We start from the raw sequence: 25,544 nt of genomic DNA on the forward strand, positions 1-25,544 counted from the left end.
CCTGCGTTCTTTTTTTGGTGCTATAAAACAAAAATAGAGCGACACTTGAAAGAATTTTTTTTTTACTTTTTGCTTTAATAAATATCCAATAATAATAATAAAAAAAAAATCTCAGTTTAGTCCGATACGCATTCTACATATTTTTGGTAAAAAAAAATTAAAATAAATAAATCTACAAAATAGGGGATAGAATAACTATTTTATTTTTTTTACTCGTAATGGCGGCGATCTGCAATTTTTGTCAGGACTGCGATATTGCGGCGGACACATTTTTTGGACCATTCACATTTATACAGCGAACAATGATAAAAATATGCACCGATTACTGTATAAATGAGACTGGCAGGGAAGGGTTAACAGTAGGGGGCAAGGAAGGGGTTAATGTATTCTTTAATTAGTAAATCTTACAGATCGGCAGAAAATCAAATCAAATTGTGCCCAATTTAGTCAAACGTTCTATGCATAGGCTTTATTTATACAGCTACTTTGCGACTAAACACCGGCCAAAAAAAAAACACTATAAAAGGAGGGGATGGACTGTGTGCTTGCAGGGTACTCCCAGAAACATTTTACTTGCAAGTAAATAGGATTTTTTGTACTGACCGTAAAATCCTTTTCTCTGACGTCCATGGATGGAGACAGCTCCTTAAATATTGACAAGTGGGTTATGTTCCCTGTTTACAGGAGAGGACTAGGCAGAAACATGTTTGTTAATGTAACATGTATTTCATTATCTGAGTGGAAAAGCCCCGCCCAGGGGGCAGTCCCTCCAGACATAACCCTCCTCACTGCAACCTTAGTTCGTAACAAGCAGTACAAACCTAAAAAAAGGAGGGGTGGGTGCTGTGTCCGTCCATGGACGTCAGAGAAAAGGATTTCACGGTGAGTACAAAAATAAAAATCCTATTTTCTCTTATCGTCCATGAACAGACACAGCTCCTTAAATCTTGACAAGTGGGATGTCCCCAAGCAGTGTCAAAATTGAGGGGTGGGAAATATCAGTAAAACACATTTTAACTTCACCCCAAAACAAACAGAGCTCCTCAACGGAGGAGGTGCAACTTTAAAAAGCCGCCGGCAAAAACTAGCGGCCAAAAAAAAAAAAAAAAAAAAAACTCATAAGATGCACTCACAGCAACCATGTAAATTCTGGAAAAAGCGTAAACGGACAAGCAAGTCGCCGCCTCGCACACCTGCGAGACCGACGCATGATTTAAAAAATAAATTAAAAAAAAAACAAACAGGAAGCACCAATTGCCCTGGTCGAAAGTGCCGTGACCGGAAAGGGGTGGCCGCCCCTTAAGAGCATAGGCCTGTATGACAGCCTGCCTGATCCACTGAGAAATAGTGGTCGACGAGACCACCAGACACCGACACAAAAGAGAGTCAGAACTCCGAAACGGAGCCGTAGTAGACTGGTGTACCACGCCTAAAGTATGAAAGGCCGAAACCTCCTTCGGAAGCAGGGAAGGTTGCGGGCGCACCATCACCTAATGCTTATGGAGGTATAAAGCATGGCGGCTTGCAAGACAAGACCGCCAACTCAGAAACCCCTCTAACAGAGGTAAAGGCCACTAAAGGGGCCACCTTCTGAGATGGTGTCAAGAGAAAATGTATCTGATGTTTCGAAAAGGAAGGTTCCTGAAGAACCGAGCACCAAAGTCAAAACTCAGGGGGGGAAAGATGGGCCAAGAGAGGAAAGTATATGACAAACCCCATGCACACAAAAAGGGGCCCACCAGGGAACGGGCCACTGAAAGAACACAGCCAAGGCTGAAATCTGCCCCCAAAACGGTGCTTTAAGCTATTTTTAGATCCACTCCAAGCTTTAAAAACAGCAGGATCCTGAACACAGTACGTCACTCCATCCCTTCGCACAAAGATGTAGGCCTGCCAGGTGCGACGGTAGATCCTCCGGAAGACTACAGTGCCCTCAGCATTGTTGAGATGACCGAGTCAGACAGACCCCGGTCACCTAAAGTCTGGCTTCCAAAAAACATGTTGAGCAAGTCAGTGACTGTACAACACGAGGAAGTATGGAACCTTGAGACAGAGGGACCTCCTGCCCTGGCAACCACCAGGGTACCTCCGCTACCAGGCACCCGATATCGGCGTGCCAAGGTCAATCTGGAGCAATTAGAATCATCAGGATCTACTCAGCCGAGGAAGCAACTACCATGGAGGAACGGCAAAAAGTCGCCAATACAGGGCCACCAGCGCGACTGACGCGTCTGTACCAGATCACTAGAATTGGCCACTAACTTCGACACCCTTGTGGCGGAGACGAGCGGTCAGGAGATCCATGCCCTGTGAGGCTCACCTCCTGCAAGGGAGCCGAAACACCCCAAGCACAAAGACCAGTCGCCCTGGTCCAGCATCTGGCGACTCCAGTAGTCCGCCTGCCGGTATACCTGGTGGTAGACCGAAGCCACAGCCGTGGCGTTGTCCGGCTGAAACTAGATCGGTCGACCACGATAAGACGCATAGCCTGATCGCCTAAAATATGAACAGTATACAGCACCTGAAATAAGTGATAATAACTGCGCTGTGTGGGTATGGAGGGGTAGGGCAAGAAACAACAAAAAAAAAAACAAACAAACAAAAAAGCAAAGCAAAACAGTGATCAATAAGTCCCACCAATTGGGTGGGGTGGACTCTACAAGCAGTGTACAATCTGAACTGTGAAGGTGGGTGATCTGGAAAAGGTTAACATTATGCAGCAAAATCCTTATAGGGAAATATAATAACCATGGAAGTAAATAAACACAATTATCAAAATAAATGTCCAGTGATCCCAACACATAATAAAGGGTAAAAATCCAGTGCAAATAAAAGTCTCGCATCCAAAAAGCATATATTTAAAAGGTGCAGTCCATGATAGCTGTGAATAATAAGTGATGAGAAACCAGGAAATCCAATATTTCAGAGAAGAGCAAGCTTCGGTGCGCACACCTCTAGTGGCATAAAATGCTCACCTCAAGGCCATAGCACGGATAGCCTAGATACCACTCAAGGTGTACTCAAAGATCCAGCAGGATGAGGGCTAGATGTAGTCTCCACATTAAATGACCATATTGGAAGAAACAAGAAAAAGAGGAAGATATGGCGTAATACTGGAAGCAAGGGTCTAGAAAACGATGATCAATCACATGCACTCACATGGAGGCCGTGAGCAGTGGGCCTATCTCCTACGAACGGCGAGTTTGTGACCTTGATTGTATGCTGATCCTCTCTTTGGCCTCCACCTAAACGTCCACGGATACTGGCACTAAATGCTCAGCAGGCATAGATGGGCAAAGAGAGAAGGCACATAGTACAGCTCTGCTTCAAAAAGTATTTAATATAAAAACATATAAAAAAACTCACATTTAAAATGTCAGAAATATCCAAACAAAACGAGCAGCGAGCTCATATCTCTCCCTTCAGAGTGTGTGAGGTCTGGTACTTCCTGTCCCTACGCGTGGCGTCATGTCACATGACTTCATCAGGGGGTGGAGGCCAAAGAGAGGATCAGCATACAATCAAGGTCAGACAGGGTCGCACAAAATCGCCGTTCGTAGGAGATAGGCCCACTGCTCACGACCTCCATGTGAGTGCATGATTGATCATCGTTTTCTAGACCCTTGCTTCCAGTATTACGCCATATCTTCCTCTTTTTCTTGTTTCTTCCAATGTGGTCATTTAATGTGGAGACTACATCTAGCCCTTATCCTGCTGGATCTTTGAGTACACCTTGAGTGGTATCTAGGCTATCCGTGCTATGGCCTTGAGGTGAGCATTTTATACCACTAGAGGTATGCGCACCGAAGCTTGCTCTTCTCTGAAATATTGGACTTCCTGGTTTCTCATCACTTATTATTCACAGCCATCAAGGACTGCACCTTTAAATATATGCTTTTTGGATGCAAGACTTTTATTTGCACTGGATTTTTACCCTTTATTATGTGTTGGGATCACTTACCTTTGGTCTTTAGTACCAATCCTGGACATTTATTTTGATAAGCGTGTTTATTTACTTCCATGGTTATTATATTTCCCTATAAGGATTTTGCTGCATAATGTTAACCTTTTCCAGATCACCCACCTTCACAGTTCAGATTGTACACTGCTTGTAGAGTCCACTCCACCCAATTGGTGGGACTTATTGATCACTGTTTTGTTTTTTTGTTTCTCGCCCTACCCCTCCATACCCACACAGCGCAGTTATTATCACTTATTTCATTTGCTTTCACTTTTGGCTAGGACCATTTTCAGATAACTGCAGCAGTTCCCCCTAGGTTTAGAACATCGATAGCGCGAGAGCCCTTCCATTGCAGTATACAGCACCTGGTATTCCCAGGCGGTCTCCAACCCAGGCCCGACCCTGTGTAGCTACCGAGACCAGACACACTCAGGGAGGTGTGGCCGTAGGTTTGTGAACCCCAGGTTCACAACCCGTGAGCTGGCATCCGTCGTAAACACCGACCACTGGAAGGAAGAGACAACCTTCCCAGGCCGAAGAGTCAGGGATCTCTATCACCAACTCAGACTGACTAGGTGGCGCACCGGAATCTGATTTCAGAAACAAGAGATTTTTACCACCTGGACAGCATTTCTGAGGTAAAAGGATGACACCACCTTGGATTAAGGCTCAGGTCAATCGGAACAACCTTGTCCCTGGAGAACAAAAAAGAAAAAAGGGGGGTATGGGGGTTGGGAGATGATCTTTGCCAACTCAAACTTTCTGCACAGAAGTGATGGCTATGATAAAGGCCACAATGCAAATGAAGGTCATACAAGAGAACATCCCTAATGGGTCTGATAGGGCAAAAGAACCAGTGGGGGGGGGGGGGAGAAGCCCACAGAAGTCAATGAAGTATGGACAGGTTAAGGAAGAGAGGTCAACAGTCTGAAACCTGACCAAGATTTTCCAAAAATCTGGTCAAGACCAGACTGAAGGAAGGACATGAAGCATCCCACAGAGTGCTTCCTATAATTAAAATGCATTGGTCTTACACTAAACAATAGGCTTCTAGGTGCGACGGTAGACTTTGTGAGAAGTTAACTTCCGAATGTTAAAGTAGGGACAACAGAACCCAATAGGTCCATGTCCCTTGGCTTCAACAGTAATGCCAATGACCACAGAGTGGTAATATGGACCAGCCTGAGACAAAGTCAAGGTGATTCAGAAGGGCTCAGAGTCTCTGCCAGGAGACTTTATGTCCCAGTACCACAGCCTCCTGGGTCAGTTCAGTGCAATGAGAATCAGCAAATGCTCATCTTAATCCCAAAGAGCAGCCACGGGAGAAGCTGTAGAGTCAGAAAGGCATAAAAATTTAGGTGGAACCGATCCTATAAAGTCACTAGAGCATTCACTGTGAAGGTCCATGAGTTCATAGAAACAATCCTGTCCACTGTCAAAACTGGATGCCATAATATCCACATGCTAAAATGGGTTGAGACACCCTGGAACACGAGTGGCAACCAGAACATGCCATTCCAAGCAAGCACCAAATGTATTTCTGAGTGTCGAAATTTCTGGGGCCTTCTTGTTGATTTAGACCACAACCATAGCATTGCATGACTGGATTCTTATTAGACGACCTCACAGCTGAGAGGTCTATTGTTGGGGACAATGAATCAAGCTTCCTTCAACAACCAAGTCCCCTGCACCAAGAGGGCATTCCAGGATTACTCCCCAGCCAGAAAGTATGGTATCAGTCATGAGAACCAGCCATATCATTGAAGTGGTGGGGGGACACGGCAAGAAGTCAAAAAAGACTCGGGAGGGGAGACTGAAGGGGTTCATTTGTGAATGATGATCTTTGGCCTCAAAAAGACCAAGACCCTGCCCATAATATCAGAGATGGTGGCAGAACACTCATCCCAAGATAGGAAGGATATGTGGTCAGAGGAAATCAGGGAATCAGACTGGGAAAAGGGCCCTGCAGAGACTCATCAGCTGTGCCTGAGCCAACAAGGCCATACAACTCTTTACCCCTGTGAACTGCCATGTGCAGTGAAAAATGTCCCTCAAGGAGCAGTTGCAACCATTGCTGTACTACAAGCTGTTGAACCCAGGAAAGCATCCAAGAACAGCTGTACTACTGACAAAAGTTGTGTGCCAAGAAGAAAATGGCACACAAGCATATTGAAGCCACTGAAACTGAGGACTTGTGGCAAATATATGGCCAAAGGCTGGTAGAGAAAGGGATCGAAATGGCCAGCAATCCAGCTCCATGGTTGCAGCACATCAATTAAAATGATGTAGCATGAGCTCTGCTGCACCCAAACACACTGCTGGGTGCCCTTACCCACAATGGTGGTGGCAGCAACCGACAGCTGATTAAAACATCAGCTGCGGGTGCTGACATCGCTGGCCCCCAGGATAGGCAAGTGTCCATTTATTAAAAGCCAGCAGCTGCAGTATGTGTATCTACTGGTTTTTAATAATTATTTTATGGCCGGACCACCACTTTAAGCAAACCCATCTGGAAACTGCAGAAATTAGCATGAAGTGGGTATGGTGCAGCCATGAATTTTTTTGAAAACTCCACAAAGAAGCAAGCATTTCTCAGTTGAAAGACAAGGTCCATCACAGGACACTAGTCAAAAAAAAAAAAAAAAAAAAAAGGCTTGCTGTGAGTTAAATAAAACGGTGTTGCTCAACTCCAGTCCTCAAGGCGCCCCAACAGGTCACGTTTTCAGGATTTCCCTTAGATGAAATGGCTGTGTTAATTACCAAGGCAGTGAAACTGATCAAATCACCTGTGCAAAATTATGGAAAGCCTGAAAATATGACCTGTTGGGGTGCCTCGAGGAGTTGAGAAACACTGGTATAGGAGATGTGTTTGGATTATTTTGATCGGTGCCAAATCAGGCTAGCTAAATTAACACGTTTAGAAACTAAGATACTTTGTACTGTACGACCAACGGCCCGTACACACGATCGGATATTCTGACAATTATGCCGGACATGTTTTGTCCGATAATCAAATTGTCTGAATGCTCCATCGGACAATTGTCGGATTTTCCGTCAAAAAATGTTGGCTGTGCATGCTCTCAAATTGTCCAACAAATGTGTTACGTTGAATCATCTGATCGTGTGTACACAAATCCAGACGAAAATCCACTGATCGTGTGTACACAAATCCAGACGAAAATCCAAAGTACAAACACGCATGCTCGGAAGCAATGCTAACCATAAGACATTAGCAGAAGTTGAAAAAACACGTAAATATATTACGTCACTACGTTTGTTGGCTGAAAATGTTCTGCTGTGGGTATGCATGCCAAGTTCACGGACAATGCCCTTTGGACAAAAATCCAGATTTGTCCGATGGAAGTCCGAGCGTGTGTACGAGGCTTAAGAAACACGAGGTGTAAGGAGTCTTAAAATGGTAAAAAACTCAAAGAAATCGAAAAAAAGCGTACTGAAAGTACACTTTACAAAAGCATTCTGGTCCCACACTAATCTTTCTGGACTATCAGCTGGCTAATGAGGAAGTGATATTTTATACTAGCACCCCAACATGTGGCTTCACATTTGACAGAATGGTTGGCAACGTACACTGGCATCAAATATTTCCTGAAGGAAACCACAGCACGACTACACCATTTTAGGAAAACAGTTTATATGGCTAAACAGTGTTGTCATGTGTAATTCATTTTTTTTTATATATTTTAGCAGATAGGTTCAGAAAAATGTTACAAAACTGGGAAAAATATTATATATATATTTATATATATATTATTAAATTATTTTCTTAATACTTCTAAGCAAAGCAAGGGTGGGTTAAATGCATAATCCAACACTAACATTTTAGCAGAAACAAATCACACTTTGTACAACATATTTCAACACAGCACATACCCAATGCAACCGTTAAACCATGGGTGCTCAACCTGCAGCCCTCCAGCTGCTGCAGAACTAAAAGTCCCATCATGCCTCTGCCTTGGGGAGTCATGCTTGTCAGCTTTGCAAGGTCGCATGGGACTTATAGTTTTGCAAAAGCTGGAGGGCAACAGGTTGAGCACCCATGTGTTAGACTATAGCAGCACTGCTGGATGCCTTGTTTCATTGGGAAACCAGCAGATGCTTAACATTTCACTTTGAGCATCAATAATGTGATCTTAGAAAGTAACCCAACAGTAAAGCAAACCTTACCTGTGGTAGAAGAGCAACAATACTATGCATTTGAATAATGAGCAAAATTACGTTTAATGCATCCATTTCATTTGTGGGAGAATAATAAAAAAACAGATAGTAACAACTAGTTTCAAGATCTGCAACTTTTATGCACAATGGCCAAAATAACTTCATTTTAAGGCATAGCCATATACACAACACAATCTGAAATTTTGCATGCCACGTAAAATGTATCCAACTATAGGATATAAAATACAAAAATAGCAATTAGTGTAATTGCAAGTAATAAAAAGATAAAATAAAAATAAAAAAAGTCTAGCCAATCTAAAGTCTTCATAAGTAGGGCAGTAAGTTCCAATAGATGCACACTGTTGCCAGACTAAAGGGAGCAAAAACATTTACCACTGGGTAAGGCGATTGGAAAAAAAACAAAAAGAAGAAGACAAATCTAGTTGTCTAAAAGACATTTCACTGTACACTTTATTTACAGTTTTGTACACTGTCTTATGAATTGTGACTGCTTTGCTACTCGAGTCATTTTGTTTAACCAAAGCAAAATATAATCTAATACAAAGTGTTAAAACGCGCCATAGGATATTAAAAAAGAAAAAAGGGGGAGAAAAAATAAAATAAACACATACTATTTCTAGTAAGGAATGTCATAAACAGGTCACTGATTCTACTTAAATGCATAAACTTGCAGCAAAGCTTCATAATGGCATACAAAAGAAAAAAAAAAACTTTTTTTTTTTTTTTTTTTTTTTAAGAGTTTCTAAACACACAAAATAACACTTTTATTCAACCCATTTTGTTTTCTTTTCCCAGATCCATCACCAATGTTACATGAGCAAAAAAAAATAAATTTTTTTTATCAAATTACTACCAATGTTATCGAGGGAAACAAATAAATTAAACCTAGCAGCCAACATCAGCACAAAATACAGCCAGAACAATGCTGTTAAAATAAGGGGGAAAATAAAATAAAAACAAACCATGAATCGCTAGAGAAGTTTGAATGCATTTTAATCCTCTGCCTTGCAAGATCAGCAAACTATTGTAACTGCATACAATGCAAAATGTAGAGATTTCAAGGTGGGTTATGCGAGCGCACATTTTGGATAAATAATTCTGTAATAGTAGTTAACCCAAAAAATAAAATAAAAAAAACTATTAGAGATAACCTGGGCAACCACTGCGGATACTGGTAGGAAGGGTGTTGAAATGTTATGATTGGATAACTTAATCTTACCAAAAAAAAAAAAGGTGAGGGAATTTGAATAATAGCACAAGACAAAAAAGGCGAATGACTTTTCACAATTCTTAGCAATATTGAGGTGGAAATCAAATCTGAATGCAGTCCACTCTGCTTTTGTAGAGGCTTTGGTACAGCTCCCAAGTCGCGATTGCTTGACGCAGTCTCCTATGAAAAAAAATACTCAGAAGGCGTCTTCTTAAACAACAAATCTATTCTTGGTGGTGGAGCCGCTCTTAGTAGCTGTATCTGCATGGGACTGATATCCAATCACTACTTTTGCAGGAAGTCCTAATCTTTCCTTGTAAACCCTCCTAGATTTAAAAAGAAAATGCATATGTCATTTAAGTTTTAAGAGTATATTTCAACAAAGTCAACCTACAACTTTAGTTTTTATAACCAAGCTTTGTTTCTGTAGCACATAAGAGTGCACCGATACGTAACCAAAAATAAAAAATTCAAGCAGTTAGAGCTACAATTGTTGCAGCGTGCCTTGCCAGTAAAGCAGTAGCGGTCTTGCATATTACAAAACTAAAAGTGAACAGTCTTTATAGGAAAATGGTCATAAATCTTGGTAGGACTACTGACATTTAAAAGTGCAAGCTCCAATTCCATTCTCATTTACAGATATGAAGTCTACAGAAAAACCAATAAAAATTTTATTTTCTCTCCTTTGTTAGATTGAGGTCAATACATTCTGAGGAACCAAATTAACATCACCAAATTTACCGATATCTGTGCCATGCGCTCAGTGCTGCTTTCCCAAACTTCATGTTAAGGAGAAATGCACACGAATACTTCACATGGTGCTAGTTACAAGGAATAGCAGTCTATCTGCTGTCAATCAGCCTGGAGGTGGGAGGATCAGGGTGGCGTGCCTTCCCTAGGCTTTGGGCCCGTGTGTTTGTGCCGACGCACACAGGCACGGACAGTCCGCACAAGAGAAAGGAGCCGATGGAATGCTTTCAGAAGCGGCGAGTGCCCCTGCTCTCTCCGTTCACTGAAGTTTAGCGCATGCATATGTCAAAAGGTGTTCGCACCACACATACGGCATCACCACAAACATTACACAGAGCAATAATTCTAGCACTAGACCTAACCCTAAACCAGTTAAACCACTTCAGCCCCGGACCATATTGCTGGTCAAAGACCAGGCCACTTTTTGCAATTTGGCACTGCGTCGCTTTAACCGACAATTGCGCGGTCGTGCGACGTGGCTTCCAAACAAAATTGGCATCCTTTTATTCCCACAAATAGAGCTTTCTTTTGGTGGTATTTGATCACCTCTACGGTTTTTATTTTTTGCGCTATAAACAAAAAGCGACAATTTTGAGGGGAAAAAAATGAATATTTTTTACTTTTTGCTATAATATCCCCCAAAAATATATAAAACAATATTTCATATCAGTTTAGGCTGATGCGTATTCTACATTTTTTTTTTTTTTTTTTACAAAAAATTAATTGCAATAAGCGCTTGATTGGTTTGCGCAAAAGTTTTTTTTTACTAGTAATGGCGGCGATCGATTTTTATCGGTACTGCGACATCATGGCGGACACTTTTGACACATTTTTGGGACCATTGGCATTTTTATAGCGATCAGTGCTATAAAAATGCATCGATTGCTATAAAAATGCCCCTGGCAGGGAAGGGGTTAACACTAGGTGGCGAGGAATGGGTTAAGTATGTTCCCTGTGTGTGTTCTAACTGAAGAGGGGGGGGGGGGGGGGCTGACTAGGGGAAATGACTGATCGCTGTTCATACATTGTATGAACAGACGGTCAGGCATTTCTCCCCCTGACAGGAACGGGGGCTGTGTGTTTACACACAGATCCCGGTTCTCGCTCTGTAATGGGCGATCGCCGGGCACGCGCGCCAGGGGGGAGCGGGCGGCGCGCCCCTATTGCCTGCTCGGCGAGACGACGTATAGCTACGTGATCTCGCCCAGCAGAGCCGACCTGCCGCCGTATAACTGCAGCAGCTGGTCAGCAAGCGGTTAAAAAAATAAAATAAAAAATTAAAGCGTCACCTATGGAGATTTAAGTACCGTAGTTTGTCACCATTCCACGAGCGTGCACAATGTTAAAGCATGTAAAAAGGAGAATAGTGCGCTTACCAAAAATTAACAAAAAATTATATAAAGCTGCTAACTCAAAAATGTTATACTAACATATAAATCATAAACAAAAAAGTGGAGTAGCGCTAGAGACTGAAGGGCCTTCAAATAACTAAATAAATCAAGGAGAAGGCTGCATGAAAGTCCAATATATATCAAAAAATGTGTTTAACAAATTAGTGACAAACAATTGGTTAATAGTCCAAACGTGTATCAAACTTGAGTGTAACACTCTGTTGTAACAACGAAAGGAAGAAGAAGTCTGGCTCCAAATGGAAAATGCAACTTGCTGACCCTTACCGAAAAGGAAGGTCCTATCGGACCTAGTCAAGCAGAAATCCCTGGATGGTGTATGTTGAAATAGAGCTTGTCTGTTAAGACGATTCTTCCAGGGGTCACAAATCCGCCAATAAAGCAACCAGAACCTGTGATCCGTCAGGATCAATCAAAGCAGAGGGGATGTAGACAGTAAGCAGTAATGGGACGTCTCAGCCAATGGTAAACGAATAGATCAGCAGGTCCTTTTGCTCTCCTAGACACTTCTGTCTAGGAGAGCAAAAGGACCTGCTGATCTATTCGTTTACCATTGGCTGAGACGTCCCATTACTGCTTACTGTCTACATCCCCTCTGCTTTGATTGATCCTGACGGATCACAGGTTCTGGTTGCTTTATTGGCGGATTTGTGACCCCTGGAAGAATCGTCTTAACAGACAAGCTCTATTTCAACATACACCATCCAGGGATTTCTGCTTGACTAGGTCCGATAGGACCTTCCTTTTCGGTAAGGGTCAGCAAGTTGCATTTTCCATTTGGAGCCAGACTTCTTCTTCCTTTCGTTGTTACAACAGAGTGTTACACTCAAGTTTGATACACGTTTGGACTATTAACCAATTGTTTGTCACTAATTTGTTAAACACATTTTTTGATATATATTGGACTTTCATGCAGCCTTCTTGATTTATTTAGTTATTTGAAGGCCCTTCAGTCTCTAATGTTAAAGCATGACATGTTCGGTGTCCATTTACTGTGCGTGTGTTATATAAAAAAATACACACCCCTATATTAAAGTACAGTAAAACCTTGGTTTGAGTGTAACTTGGTTTGAGAGCGTTTTGCAAGACAAGCAAAATGTTTTAATACATTTTGCCTTTGTATACAAGCGATGCCTTGATATAAGAGTAGTGTCATGTCACAACCGAGTATAAAAAAAAATAAAATAAAAAGAAGAGGAGCCTCTAAGTGTAGCAATATGGTTACATATCATAAAAGGTAAAACATTTAGCAACTTATTTGCTACACTTAGAGGAGCCTCTTTATACCCCGTAAAGAAACAATCCAAATGAATTTGAAGTGCAGACTTTCAGCTTTAATTCAAAGGGGTGGACAAGTACAAGTTTTAGGAACTGCAACCATTTTTAGACACCTTAAACTGCCGCCTGTAACACCTTGCGGCCGAAGGAGGCATCAGAAGATGCACTCACGTCCAACTTACACACACACCTGTAACAGAGGCTTGATGTCGGAAAGCCCAAGAGGCACCAATCGCCCTGGTCGAACGCGCCGCAACCTGAAAGGGCATAGGCCTGAAGCACAACCTGACGGATCCACCTAGAAATGGTGGCCGACAAGACCGCTAGACTCCTTTCAGGACCCAACACTGACAAACAGTGAGTCCGACTTCCGGAACGTAGCAGATAAACACACACATGAAGAGCCCAAACCACATCCAGGGAATGTAAAGTGGTCTCCTTCAGGTTCTTCGGCTGAGGACATAAGGATGGAAGAACAATGTCCACAGTAATGTGAAAGGCCGAAACGACATTTGGGAGAAAAGGCTGCGGTCGCAGGACCACCTCATCCTCATGGATGACTAAGTAGGGAGCCTTGCGGGACAAGGCCGCCAGTTCAGACACCAGTCTGATCTATGCAATAGCAACCAGAAAAAAAAAAAAAATGGAGTTACACTTACCGGTAACGTCCTTTCCAGTAGTCTTTCAGGACAGCCACAATAGAGAGATAGGCTCCTCCTCTTCCTGTAGGAAACACTGCACAGCCTTCAAATTCTCTCCTCCCCCTGCCAGACCTCAGTTTTTTACGAGCACCTCCGGTCCGCTGGGGAGACACAAGAACATGTTAGTAATCCATAATTAAACCTCAATGTTATACTATGTTCCTGGATTAAAGACAATCACTCCAATTCCTCGGGTGGGTAACCAGGGCTGTCCTGAAAGACTACTGGAAAGGACGTTACCGGTAAGTGTAACTCCATTTTTCCCTATCCGTCTTTCAGGACAGCCACAATAGAGAGGATAATCGAGTACTTACAATTTAGGGTGGGACCACGGCTTGCAAGACTTTTCTCCCAAAAGCTTGTTCGCCTGCTGACACCAAGTCTACTCTATAATGCTTGACGAAGGTGGCGTAGCTGGACCAAGTTGCGGCTCTGCATATTTGATCAGGCGTCGCTCCAGCCCTCTCAGCCTGAGAAGTAGCCACTGCTCGAGTAGAGTGTGCCTTTATTCCTGTAGGGACTTCCCTACCAGTCAAGGAATAAGCCTGCCCAATAACTAATCTAAGCCATCTAGCAATTGTGCATCGAGACGCTTTCTGTCCCTTTCTGGCCCCAGAAAACAAAACAAATAAAGAGTCTGACTTCCTGAAACTTTGAGTCAGCTCCAAGTACTGCAGGATGCATCTCCTGACATCTAGTGTACTAAACTTGAATTCCTTCTCACCTGAGGGGTTAGAACAAAATGAAGGCAATACAACCTCCTGGCTTCTATGAAACTTAGAAGCAACTTTAGGCAAAAAGGCCGGATCGGTTTTGAAAACAACCCGATCCGGAAAAATAACACAAAAAGGAGGTCGTATGGACAGGGCTTCCAACTCACTGACTCTCCTGGCAGTGGTCACTGCAACTAAAAAGACTGTTTTTAACGTTAAATCTCTTAAACATTTGTCCAATGGTTCAAAGGGTAACCCTGTTAGCACCTGTAAGACTAACGAAAGATCCCACTTGGGGAAGGGGAGTCCCTGAGAAGGCTTCTGTCTGGACAAAGCCTTAAAGAACCTAATAATCCAAGGATCTGCGGCCAGAGGTCTTTCTAGATATACACTAAGGGCTGAGACCTGACCCTTTAGGGTACTCACTGATAACCCCTTATCTGCCCCACACTGGAGAAACTCCAGGACGGATGTGGAGCTCTGTACTGAAAAGGAACCTTCTCGGCACCACGCATTGAAGCGAAGCCAGACCTTTCTATAGATAGAACGAGTCTCCTTTTTCCTGCTGTTAAGAAGAGTGGCAGTTAGCTTCTCTGAAAACCCTCTAGATCTCAGTAAGGTCTCTTCAGTAGCCATGCCGCCAGGTTCCACCTGTGTACCTGGGGGCAGAGCACTGGTCCCTGTGATAGGAGATCCTCTCGTAGTGGCAGAAAAAAGGGGGGTTCTACGGTCAGTTGTTTGAGGACCGAGAACCAAGCCCTCTTGGGCCAATGGGGCGCAACTAGAATTAGCGAAGTCTTCTCCAGTTGAAATTTCCTTAGGACCAGAGGTAGAAGGACTGGCGGAGGAAATGAGTAGCAAATCCTGAAGTGCCAAGTTTGGGACAGGGCATCTACCCCTCTTGTTCCCTCCCCCCTGTTCTGAGAGAAAAAACAAGGGATTTTTGCGTTTGCTCTGGACGCAAAGAGGTCTATCTCCGGAGTACCCCACTTCTTGACCAGGAGATGGAAAACTTCCTGATTGAGGGCCCATTCGCCCTCTCTTAGTTGGCTTCGGCTGAGGAAATCCGCTGTACTGTCCCTCTTAGGAAAACTGCTGACAGGGACAGGGTGTTCACCTCTGCCCAGCGAAAAATCTCTGCTGTTATGGCCGATAGAGCTATGCACCTGGTGCCACCCTGTTTGTTCAAATAGGCCACGGCCGAGACATTGTCTGACCTCACCTGGACGTTGTGACCCTGTAGCTTCTCCTGGAAGAATATGAGGGCTAGACCGACCGCCCTCAGTTCCTTCCAGTTGGAGGATTTCTTCAGCTCTGCACTCTTCCAGAGGCCCTGCGCTGGAAGTGACCCCAGGTGAGCCCCCCAGCCCCTGCCGCTTGCGTCTGTGGTCACAACCTGTGGAAACGGAATATGCCACAGCCGACCTTGCGACAAATTGGAGTTTTTCCTCCACCACCAGAGAGATCTCTTTACTTGGGATGGGACCTGTACTAGGATGTCTAGTCATTCTATGCTGTGATCCCAGATCTTTAGTAGGAAGGCCTGCAGGGTCCGAAAGTGAGAACCTGCCCACTGGACAGCCGGGAGGGTGGAGGTTAACAACCCCAATGTTGACATCAGAGACCTGATTGACACCTGATGACTGCCCTGAAGAACAGCTACCGCCCTGTCTAATTTCAGAGCCTTCTCTAAGGGAAGAAAGACCCTTAAAAGGGTGGAGTCCAAAAGGTACCCTAAGTACGGAATGCGTTGAGAGGGTATTAGGCTGGACTTGTCTAAGTTTAACAGCCACCCTAGGGCCGTAAGGGTCTTCTTGGTTAACTCCAGGTCCCTGCATAGTTGTTCTGGAGATGCCGCAAAAAGAAGCAGGTCGTCCAAGTATGCTATTATGCCTACCCCCTGGAGCCGTAGAAAAGCTATAGGTTCCGCCAGGACCTTTGTGAACACGCGGGGCGAGGAGGATAGACCGAATGGCAAGGCCTGGAACTGAAGGTGCACCACCGTCGTTCCTAAGTCTATCGCTAGACGCAGAAACTCCCGAGACCCCTCTGCAATGGGTACGTGCAGGTACGCATCTCTGAGGTCCAGGGAAACCATAAAGCAATTCTGAGGTAGGAGGGACCTGACCGTAAAAATTGACTCCATACGGAATCTCTTGTACGCAACTGACCTGTTCAGTGGTTTTAGGTTTAGGATTAACCGGTACTTCCCGGAGGGTTTCCTTACCACGAAAATATGGGAGTAAAATCCCTTCTTTTCTTCCACTTTTGGGACTCTGAGGACAACATTTTGGTCCTCTAGGTCCCTCAAGGCCCCTACTAGAGCTTCTGCCTTTTCCTTGTTTCTGGGAAGCTGAGTGACCAGGTATCTCTGAGGGGGAGGGAATGAAAATTCCAGTGAGTACCCCCTTCTGATGATCGCCAAGACATACCTGTTGGGGGAAAAGGATTCCCATTGTGGGAGGAAGGCCCCCAACCTTCCCCCCACCCTGACCTGGGAGTCATTGTTTTTTAGGGGGCTGGTCAGGAGGGCGAAAAATCGCTCCCCTTCCCCTTCCCCTGGGTGTCCAGACCCTTTTCTGGGTTTCTGTTTTAGGAACCCCTGTGTGTCTTTGGGGACGAAATCCCCTCCCTTTCGGTGGGGTTTTACGTTTGAAAGGGAAAGATTTTTTCTTATCCGCCGTGCGGTCTAAGACTGACTCCAGCCCTGGGCCAAACAGGAGATCCCCTGTAAACGGAATCCCACATAGTTTGGACTTGGAAGCAATGTCCCCTGACCAAGTCTTGAGCCAGAGTGCTCTTCTGGCAGAATTAGCTAGAGCTGCCGACCTAGCCGACATGCGAACTGACTCCGCCGAAGCATCAGCAATATAGGCCACCCCTTTTAAAATTGTAGGGAAGGAAGCTAAAATAGTATCCTTATCTGTCCCGGCCTCAATGTGTTCCTGAATTTTTGAGAGCCAATGCTCCAAATTACGGGCCACTACCGTAACTGCCAACTCTGGCTTTAAGTTCCCCATTACGGACTCCCATGTTTTTTTCAATAGAGAGTCCGCCCTCTTGTCCATGGCATCCGTCAGATTGCCCATATCCTCGAATGCCAAGTCGGTTTTTTTAGAAACTTGTGAAAAGGCCGCATCTAATTTAGGCATTTTATTCCAAACGGAAGTGGGGTCTTCTGAGAAGGGAAATCTTCTTTTAAGGGACTGAGAAAGAAAGGGCTTCCTTTCAGGGTCTTGCCACTCCTTCTTAACAGTATCTACTAGAAGTTCGTGAACCGGGAAGACTCTTCCCTTGTGTTCCCCCAGACCCTTGTACATCTGGTCGTGGAGGCTAAGGGGTTTATTGTCTGTGTGAATGCCTAGGGTGGTATAAATAGCCCCTAGTAATTCCTCGACGTCGTCAAGAGACAATTTATACCTAGAAGACCTTTTGGACTCCCCGTCCTGGTCTTCTTCATCTGACTCTGCCTGGGAGTCGGAAGCAACATTCTCTAAGAGAGAGTGTTGCACCTGAGAAGGGCCTGCCAAATCAACTGCTACCGCTGAAGGGTCAGGGGAAACAGGAGCAGGACCCTGATCGTCAGGATGGGTTGTAACCTGTGTGGGGTCCAAAGGGGGCTGCATTCTTTCAAACAATGATTTAAAAGAAGAAAATGTAGAAGCCAATTCTTTAACAGAAGCTGCTAAACTAACTTCCTGTTCTGCATCCCTTTCCCTAACAAGAGAAAGTATGCAGTCTCTACATAGCACTTTAGACCAAGAGTCAGGAAGAGAGTCCCTACAGGAGGCACATTTTTTCCTTGAACTATGTGTCCTTCCCGTTTTCTCTAGGCTTTTCTGAAAAGATAAGAAAAGGACCCCCACACATTAAATCAAAAAGGTGATTTAAACCAAAATTATGCATACAAAAAAGTGACCCTTTTTTCTTTTTTTTTTTTTAAAACGGAAAAAATATGAAGGTTACAACCCTGGGGGAATCCCTAGACAGAACACTACTGCTGGGTTCCCACTGTCTTCTCCCCCTCCCCCCCCAACCACCAAGGGGCATTAGAGGGGGGAAAAAAAAAAAAAGACAAAAGCCTAAGGTTTGGGATCCCTCCCCAGGAAAACCCTTACCTGAGGCTGGCTGGAGGAAGCGTCCTTGGTCGGGCCATGTTCCGGAGAAGTCGCCGACATTCTGCGGTGGTTGCGCTTGTCCACTCGCCCCGGCGAGTATTAGACTCCTCCAGCAAGACGCGTGGGTCCCTATCAGCGCCGCGACCCGGAACCGGAAGTCGCGGGTCAGAGGGGAGCGTTTCCGGAGCGCTGCCGGAAATGACGTCACCCGCCACTCGGCCCGCGAATTTTTGAGAGAAACAATGCGGCCTGTAGAAGGAGGGCGCCCGGACCTGCCCCCTCACGCCTCGGTCCCTGTGGACACGATAGGGACCCCCCACAAGCCAGCTGCCGCGCTCGACACGGATTGGGGTGGCGTTTTGGCGGTAAGTACCTCGCCTGGTTCTCCAGGGAGCCCCTGCTCCCTTTGACAGAGAAAATTATGTAGCCACAGTCCCCTGACTGCCCGGCCCTGGTTCCTCTGCAGTGTCTCCCCACCGGAGGAAACACTAAGAACTGAGGTCTGGCAGGGGGAGGAGAGAATTTGAAGGCTGTGCAGTGTTTCCTACAGGAAGAGGAGGAGCCTATCTCTCTATTGTGGCTGTCCTGAAAGACGGATAGGGAAAAAAAAAAAACACACACCTTTTGAGTCAAAGGGATCTTGCGAACGTCCTTAAAAGGGAGCATCTTGAAGCACTGAGAGGACCAAAACAAAGTCCCATGGGAGCAGTGGAGGGCGCACAGGAGGGGCCACATGCCGGACCCCCTGCACCAACGAGCGCACCAAGGGGTACGCTGGCAATGGTCGCTGAAAGTAAACAGCCAGAGCTGAAATCTGACTCATAACCACACTCAAAAGGCGAGAGCCTGATCCACTCCCCGCTGTAGAAACAGCAGAATCCGGGACACCCAGTATGTACGGGGGTGCCACTTCATCTCCTCACAGAGACGCAGGTCTTCCACGTACGATGGGAAATCCTACGTGGAGTAGACTTCTGTGCACGCAGCATGGTAGAAACCACCGAGCCTGACAGGCCCCGGTCCTACAACACTTGGCTCACAACAGCCACGCCGTTAAAGCCAGCGACTGTAAAACAGGATGGAAGATCGGACCCTGCGACAGAAGATCTTCTCTCAGATGCACCAGGTCCGCTACCAGGAGCGGTGCGGCCAGCCTGGAGCGAACAGGATTGTCGGAATCCCTACGGCTTCCACTCTGCGCAGCAGGCGGGGAAGAAGCTTCAGAGGAGGGAAAGCGTCCTTCGACCTGGCCACGAACCGTGGCACCTTCCGATAGAGACGGGACGCTAGAAGGTCCACGTCTGGAATGCCCCACTTTTGGCACAGGCTGTGAAACACCTCCGGGTGAAGTGACCATTCTCCTTGGTCCAGCTTTTGGCGACTCAGGTAGTCGACCTGCCAATTTTGAAAACCCCGGAATGTACACGGCCGACAGAACCGGAACGGACCTTTCGGCCCACCGAAGGATGTGCGTGACCTCCGTCGCCGCAGCTGAACTCCATGGCTGTGGCGTACGGGATCCTGACCGGTCGGCCCTGCAGATCCAGGGACCACCTGGCAAGGCACAGCTTGATCGCTCGGAGCTCCAGAATATTGACCCCAACCGGAGAGGCTGGCATTCGTCGTGACCCCTGTCCAGCGGCACGGTAGGAATGACTTCCCAGTCCGAAACACCGGAGATGTCAGCCACCACACCAGGGAAGACTTGACCAGATGGGTCAACTGAACCTGGGAATCCTGAGGCTGCTAGAGCAGGGTGTGGGTTATACCCTAGGGGCCACACCCCCTGGGAGGAGCTGCACTAAGGAAAGTGTTAACACTTAAAGTGCTTTTTTTTGCCTAAACTCTCCTGAAGGAAGCGGATCTAACCCTAAGGTCAAAGGCTGCTGTGTCCGTCAATGAACGGAAGAGAAATTACTTTACCCCAAACATTCTATCTCCCACCCCCCAGAGCACAGGTGTCAAAAGGCACACAGACCGAATCTGGCCCTCCAGGCCATTTCATGTGGCCCTCGCACCTCTCCTGCAGGCGAGCTCCAGCCCTCCTCCAGACCCCTACTTTCAAACAATGCATCCAGCTTCTTCCCAGCAGCAGCATAAGGAAAGGGGATGCACTGTGATGTATAGGAGAGAAGGGGACTCAACTTCTGATGGTGTGGTAGCTATTGACATCTAATGTAAGGGGAAGGGGTGCTCTGGACACCTAATCGTACAAATACAACCGGCCCTTTTGAGGACAATCATATTGCTGATGCGGCCCACAATGAAATTGAGCTCGACACCCCTGCCCTAGAGAATAAAATGGCAGTTGTTTTAATAGTTTGTCACACTGAAGCTGCGCAGCAGTCTTATAAGCGTACTTTTTTGGAAAAAACAACACTTTTTGAATAAAAATAAATAAAAAACAAACAGTAAAGTTGGTCCAATTATTTTGTATATTGTGAAAGATGTTACACGGAGTAAATGGATACCCAACATGTCATGCTTCAAAATTGCACCCGCTTGTAGAATGGCGATAAACTTTTACCCTTAAAAATCTTCATAGACGAGGTTAAAAAATTCTACAGGTTGCATATTTTAACTTACAGATAGAGATCTAGTGCTAAAATTATTGCTCTCGTTCCAACGATCGCGGCAATTTCTCATATGCACGGCTTGAACACAGTTTTCATATGCGGGTGCTACTCACGTATGCGTCCACTTCTGCACATGAGCTTGGTGGGACGGGGCGCCTTAATTTTTTTTCCCTCGTTTTAGTTTAGATAATTTACACAGTTCTTTAAAAAAAAAAAAAAACACAATTGTCACTTTTATTCCCATTACAAGGAATGTAAACATTCCTTGTAATAGAAAAAAAGTATGACAGGACCTCTTAACCACTTCCTGCCCCAAGGACTTCATAGGACGTCCTGGACTTTCAGTGGGGATATCTGAATGATGCCTGCAGAAATGAACCAGAAATGTTGTAGATCACCGCACAACAATGCAGCAATCTTACCCGGAAGTGGGAGCCGGTACTTGGTTTTGACAATCCCCCCAAAAAGTGGCAAATGTGGGAGTGGGGGAGGGTGCAAACAAGCAGAGCTTCCACTTTTGGGTGGAGCTTGGCTTTAAAAAACGCAAAACATTAATAAAAAAGGCAAACATTTGCAGATTTTACAAGCAATATACTGAAATCTGACTCTTGGAAAAATTAAAAAGGGTGGAACACATCTACTTCCTGATGCCACATGCTGGAACGCGAAATGCACAGAAGCTAGGTCTGACACACACTTTACATCACTTTTGCGTCACTGGGGGGGTTGCTTAATGCACAGCATACACCTCTGGTCAGATAGTGCTGTCTGAACGTACTTCCACCGCAGATGTGGGTGATTGAAACGGAGGATAGATACTAAGGATTTGATCGGGCTGTTCCCGGGCTCATTCGACCTGGTTCACCACACATGTGAACGACTCGTTTTGGGAGGAAATAGTTGAATGGTTTCCAGGGATTGAGGAGTAACTTCATGCTTTATGGTCACTTGCTGGCCAGAGCCATTTGGTGAGTGCAATTTGTTGTCACTTTGGGTGAAAAGTCACAAATTCTATCTGGAACAGGGATTTTATTATTCACATGGTGTTTGGAGCAGAATGATTCATAAAGATTTCGGGAGTTTTGAACTTTATGACATTTGTTTTGATTATAAACTATATATACAATTTTTTTAAACATTTGTGCACATTTATGAAGTGAAGCAATTCGCTAACACGCGTTTAAACAAGGTTATAAACGTATACATATTATTTGCATAGATCACTCTTTGCACTTTCAGTGATTGTACTGGGAGCGCCCTTTATCACATCATCACCGCATCTACAATAGTTACTGAAACATGTTCTCTTGTAGCAAACATTCAGGTCCTTTCGACAATACAATGAATATATTGTTACCAGTGAGTTTTGAATGTGCAAACTATTGTAAGTGTTTAGACTTGATCAACTGTTGGCGCTTTTCATGCATGTTTTCGTAAAATGGTAACACAACTTACCCTATATGTGTGACTGCGTCCCTGTTTTCAAAATCAGTAGTCCAGATTGCTATTTTGTCTCCTTTTGCTCTAACATTTACAACAGCTCCACATACATCTTCACTGTGTTCATCAAATGACTCTCCAATAAGGCACATGAGCTGAAAAATCAAGAATTGGAAATATTGTATAGAACTCCTCTCTGATCCACATTGTATTTTATAAAAGCCATGAAGAAAACTCATGGACAAAACAAACAATGGATAACAAAAATCAGCAAAAAGTAGCCAAAACACAAAGTAGTATCTGCATCTTGACAAAGAATATTTTGAAGTTATATATGGCAGCCCTCAATTTGTACTCACCTACTCGCATTTGAAGAGTAAGCAAATGGAGGGCGAGTATCGACAGGGCTATTCTGTCCGAGGAATGTATAGCCTATGTCCCGCCCCCCCACAGGCTCGCAGCGTGACCATTGCAATGCATACAGTCAGCCGCCTGGGACTGGCCCTCTCCACCTCCTGCCGCACATCCCCGTCCAGGTTTGCAGAGCGTGCTGTTTAATAGGCATTAAGGGGTGCCTGGGACCGCCCCTCTCCTGCTGCACTTCAATATGCATTAAAGGGGTTGTAAAGGTTTGTTTTTTATTTTCTAAATAGGTTTCTTTAAACTAATGCATTGTTGGTTCATTAACTTTTCCTTCAATTTCCCTTCTAAATGTTTTTTTTTGTCTGAATTTCTCACTTCCTGCTCCTCCTCAGTAAGCTGTTCTGGCTGACTAACCCCCATGAATGATGGGGGCAAGCTTACTGAGAAGAAACACGAAGTGAGGAATGCAGACAGAAAAAAAATATATAACATTTAAAGGGTGTCAAAAAAAAAAAAAAAAAAGTATAAGTGAACCAACAATGCACTAGCTTAAAAGAAACCTACTTAGAAAATAAAAAATTAACCTTTACAACCCCTTTAAAGAGCCGACTGGGAACGCCCCTCTCCTGCTGTACATCTCGGTCCACCCTCAGTGAGTGGTGGAGAAATAGATATGATGGATTGGTGAGGGAGGAATTGGAGGCATGATGAACTGTGGGGGGGGGGTTAGGGGAAGGCAGGGTTTGGGTGGGGCAGCTAGTGGCGCGCAATTAAGGCTTGGCTTGTAGCTCAATACTTGAAATTTTGAGCCCCGATATATGGTATAGTAAACCCAAAGATTCTTGTTCCAAGTCAAGCTGGCATGGCTCAGTCAGGATCTGCTGCCTTTTAAATCTTGGGTACTCTAAGAGTTCTCCCTGCCAACATTTTCAACAGTTCCTGCCACATGGGAGTTTCCTTCCACCTTTGTTCATTCTAACTTCTCCTGTTGATACTCCATTAAACTAAATACAAGTTCCAACAAGCAGAATAGGACCCTCCATTAAGGTAAAAGCAGGTCTGCAGACATCAAAGTCCTTTAAAGATATAGTAAACTGTCGGCTGATTTAAAGGGATTGTAAAGGTTGTGTTTTCTCCTATTAAAACACACATCTTAGTTACCTGCTCGGTGCAATGGTTTTTCAGACCCAAACCTCCTTCTCGGGTCCCCTGCTGGCATTCCTGACCAAGTGAGGCTTTCTATAGGGGCACTCCTGCAGGGTCATTCCAGAGTCATCCAGTCTGCGTCTATTGATACAGACAGCTGGGGCTCAAACAGCTGGGGCTCAGCCACATAGGGCCCCCCCCCCCCCCAATCGTCATAGGATCCGATTTACAGGAGGCGTAGAACTGCTGCTCCCATGCACATCACTGGATTGAAATCGGGCTCAGGTAGGGGGGCAATCCTCTGCAACAATTTTTTTACCTTATTGCATAGAATGCACTAAAGTACAAAAAAAAAAAAAAGGAAAAACTTTATGGCTGGGTTCACACTATTGCAAATTGAATGTGGATATGCATTTCCCTGCATTGAATTCGCATAGCAGGAAATTGTGACTGGCTCACCATGGAGCCGGTTCACACATTTCCGCAGCGGCTCATGTGAAAATTGCATAGGAGAAATGAGCATCTTTTGGTCCGTAGTCAGCCAAAAATTCAGGCTGAAAATAGGACCCAAAAAACTGAATGGAGACACCAGACTTGTGAGTCGCTGCATTCTTCAGTACCTACCAAAAGCTGAAAATGTTGTTTGACCCGTTATTCTCACATCAACCCCATAAAGAATTAGAGAAATCTTAAATGCAAAAGCACGCTGTATATTGTCCATTTCCAACAATGTTGGAGTCACCGGTGTCACCAACATTTCTGCACACACACACACACACAAACATGGATTCATTAGAATAATGATTTGACTACATCCAGACATCCTAACCTTTTAGGTATAAATGGGCATACTCTACAGGTTGAACCATCTGCATATAATGACAGTGTTGATAGATTAAGTAGGTCCTTCACACACCTTGTAGTCAGACCTGTTCTTCTATCATTTTCTTTAGGAGGATAGTATCAGTAAAATCCAAATAACTTCTCTGGATTTACTTTCTTAGTCCTCCATTCAGTCAGAGCATTTTCATCCAGCATATAATGCAGATTCAATATTTAAAAAAAATTACACTGAAGAAACAGTGCGGGCAGATGCTGTAGTTGGGGAATAGTTTGGTAAGTTGCACAATATAAAAAACTGTCAGAAAAACAAAAATTGCAGAAAATTCAACTTCGGACTACCATAATTCATGAAAACCCCATAACTAAACAAAAAACAAGAAAACCCACCGTTTCTAACCAAAAGCGGTCAAGGTCATTTCTCCTTTGCTGCTTATTAAGTGTAATTAGCCATCTTCCCCCACGCTTATTTTTCTCATCTTCCCACATGGGCTCAACACCATCCTGTTTAAAAAATAAATAAAAAAGTTGTTCATAAATCTATCATTTAACAAATGTTAGGACGGAGAGATAAAGCACTTACCTTAAAGAGTGAGTAGTCGCAACCTGATATTAGGTTACTAGACAACTGGATATGATTGTAAAGCCTAGAATTGTGAAAAATAAAAATTTAGAAGTAATCCGATTCTGGATTAAAATTCTGTACCAATACTTAAATATACAGTATATTGAAATGGCTGAGCTTGGTAAAAAAAAAAAAATATAAGGCCAGTGAGGTTAAAATATTTTGATCTGTTTTCGGTGATCAAATTCTTTTGTTTTTTATTTCGAAAACTATGTTC

At 44.5% G+C, this 25,544-nt stretch overlaps 1 protein-coding gene and 1 non-coding gene across 2 annotated transcripts in view; both read right to left on the reverse strand.

Annotated features, from left to right (window-relative positions):
* Positions 1-8,577: 8,577 nt before the first annotated feature.
* Positions 8,578-25,544, reverse strand: part of EIF4E (eukaryotic translation initiation factor 4E) — a 40,498-nt gene continuing 23,531 nt past the window's right edge. The window contains exons 4-7 of the mRNA XM_040328158.1: positions 25,286-25,349; positions 25,093-25,206; positions 22,369-22,508; positions 8,578-9,694 (exon numbers count right to left, since the gene is read on the reverse strand). Coding sequence (XP_040184092.1) covers positions 9,580-9,694; positions 22,369-22,508; positions 25,093-25,206; positions 25,286-25,349 — 433 coding nt within the window. The 3' untranslated portion in view covers positions 8,578-9,579. The remainder of the gene's footprint in view (positions 9,695-22,368; positions 22,509-25,092; positions 25,207-25,285; positions 25,350-25,544) is intronic.
* Positions 24,745-24,874, reverse strand: LOC120925412. The gene has a single exon (XR_005746686.1).

Source organism: Rana temporaria, chromosome 1 (genome assembly GCF_905171775.1).
Source record: "Rana temporaria chromosome 1, aRanTem1.1, whole genome shotgun sequence".
NCBI classification, from domain to species: domain Eukaryota; kingdom Metazoa; phylum Chordata; class Amphibia; order Anura; family Ranidae; genus Rana; species Rana temporaria.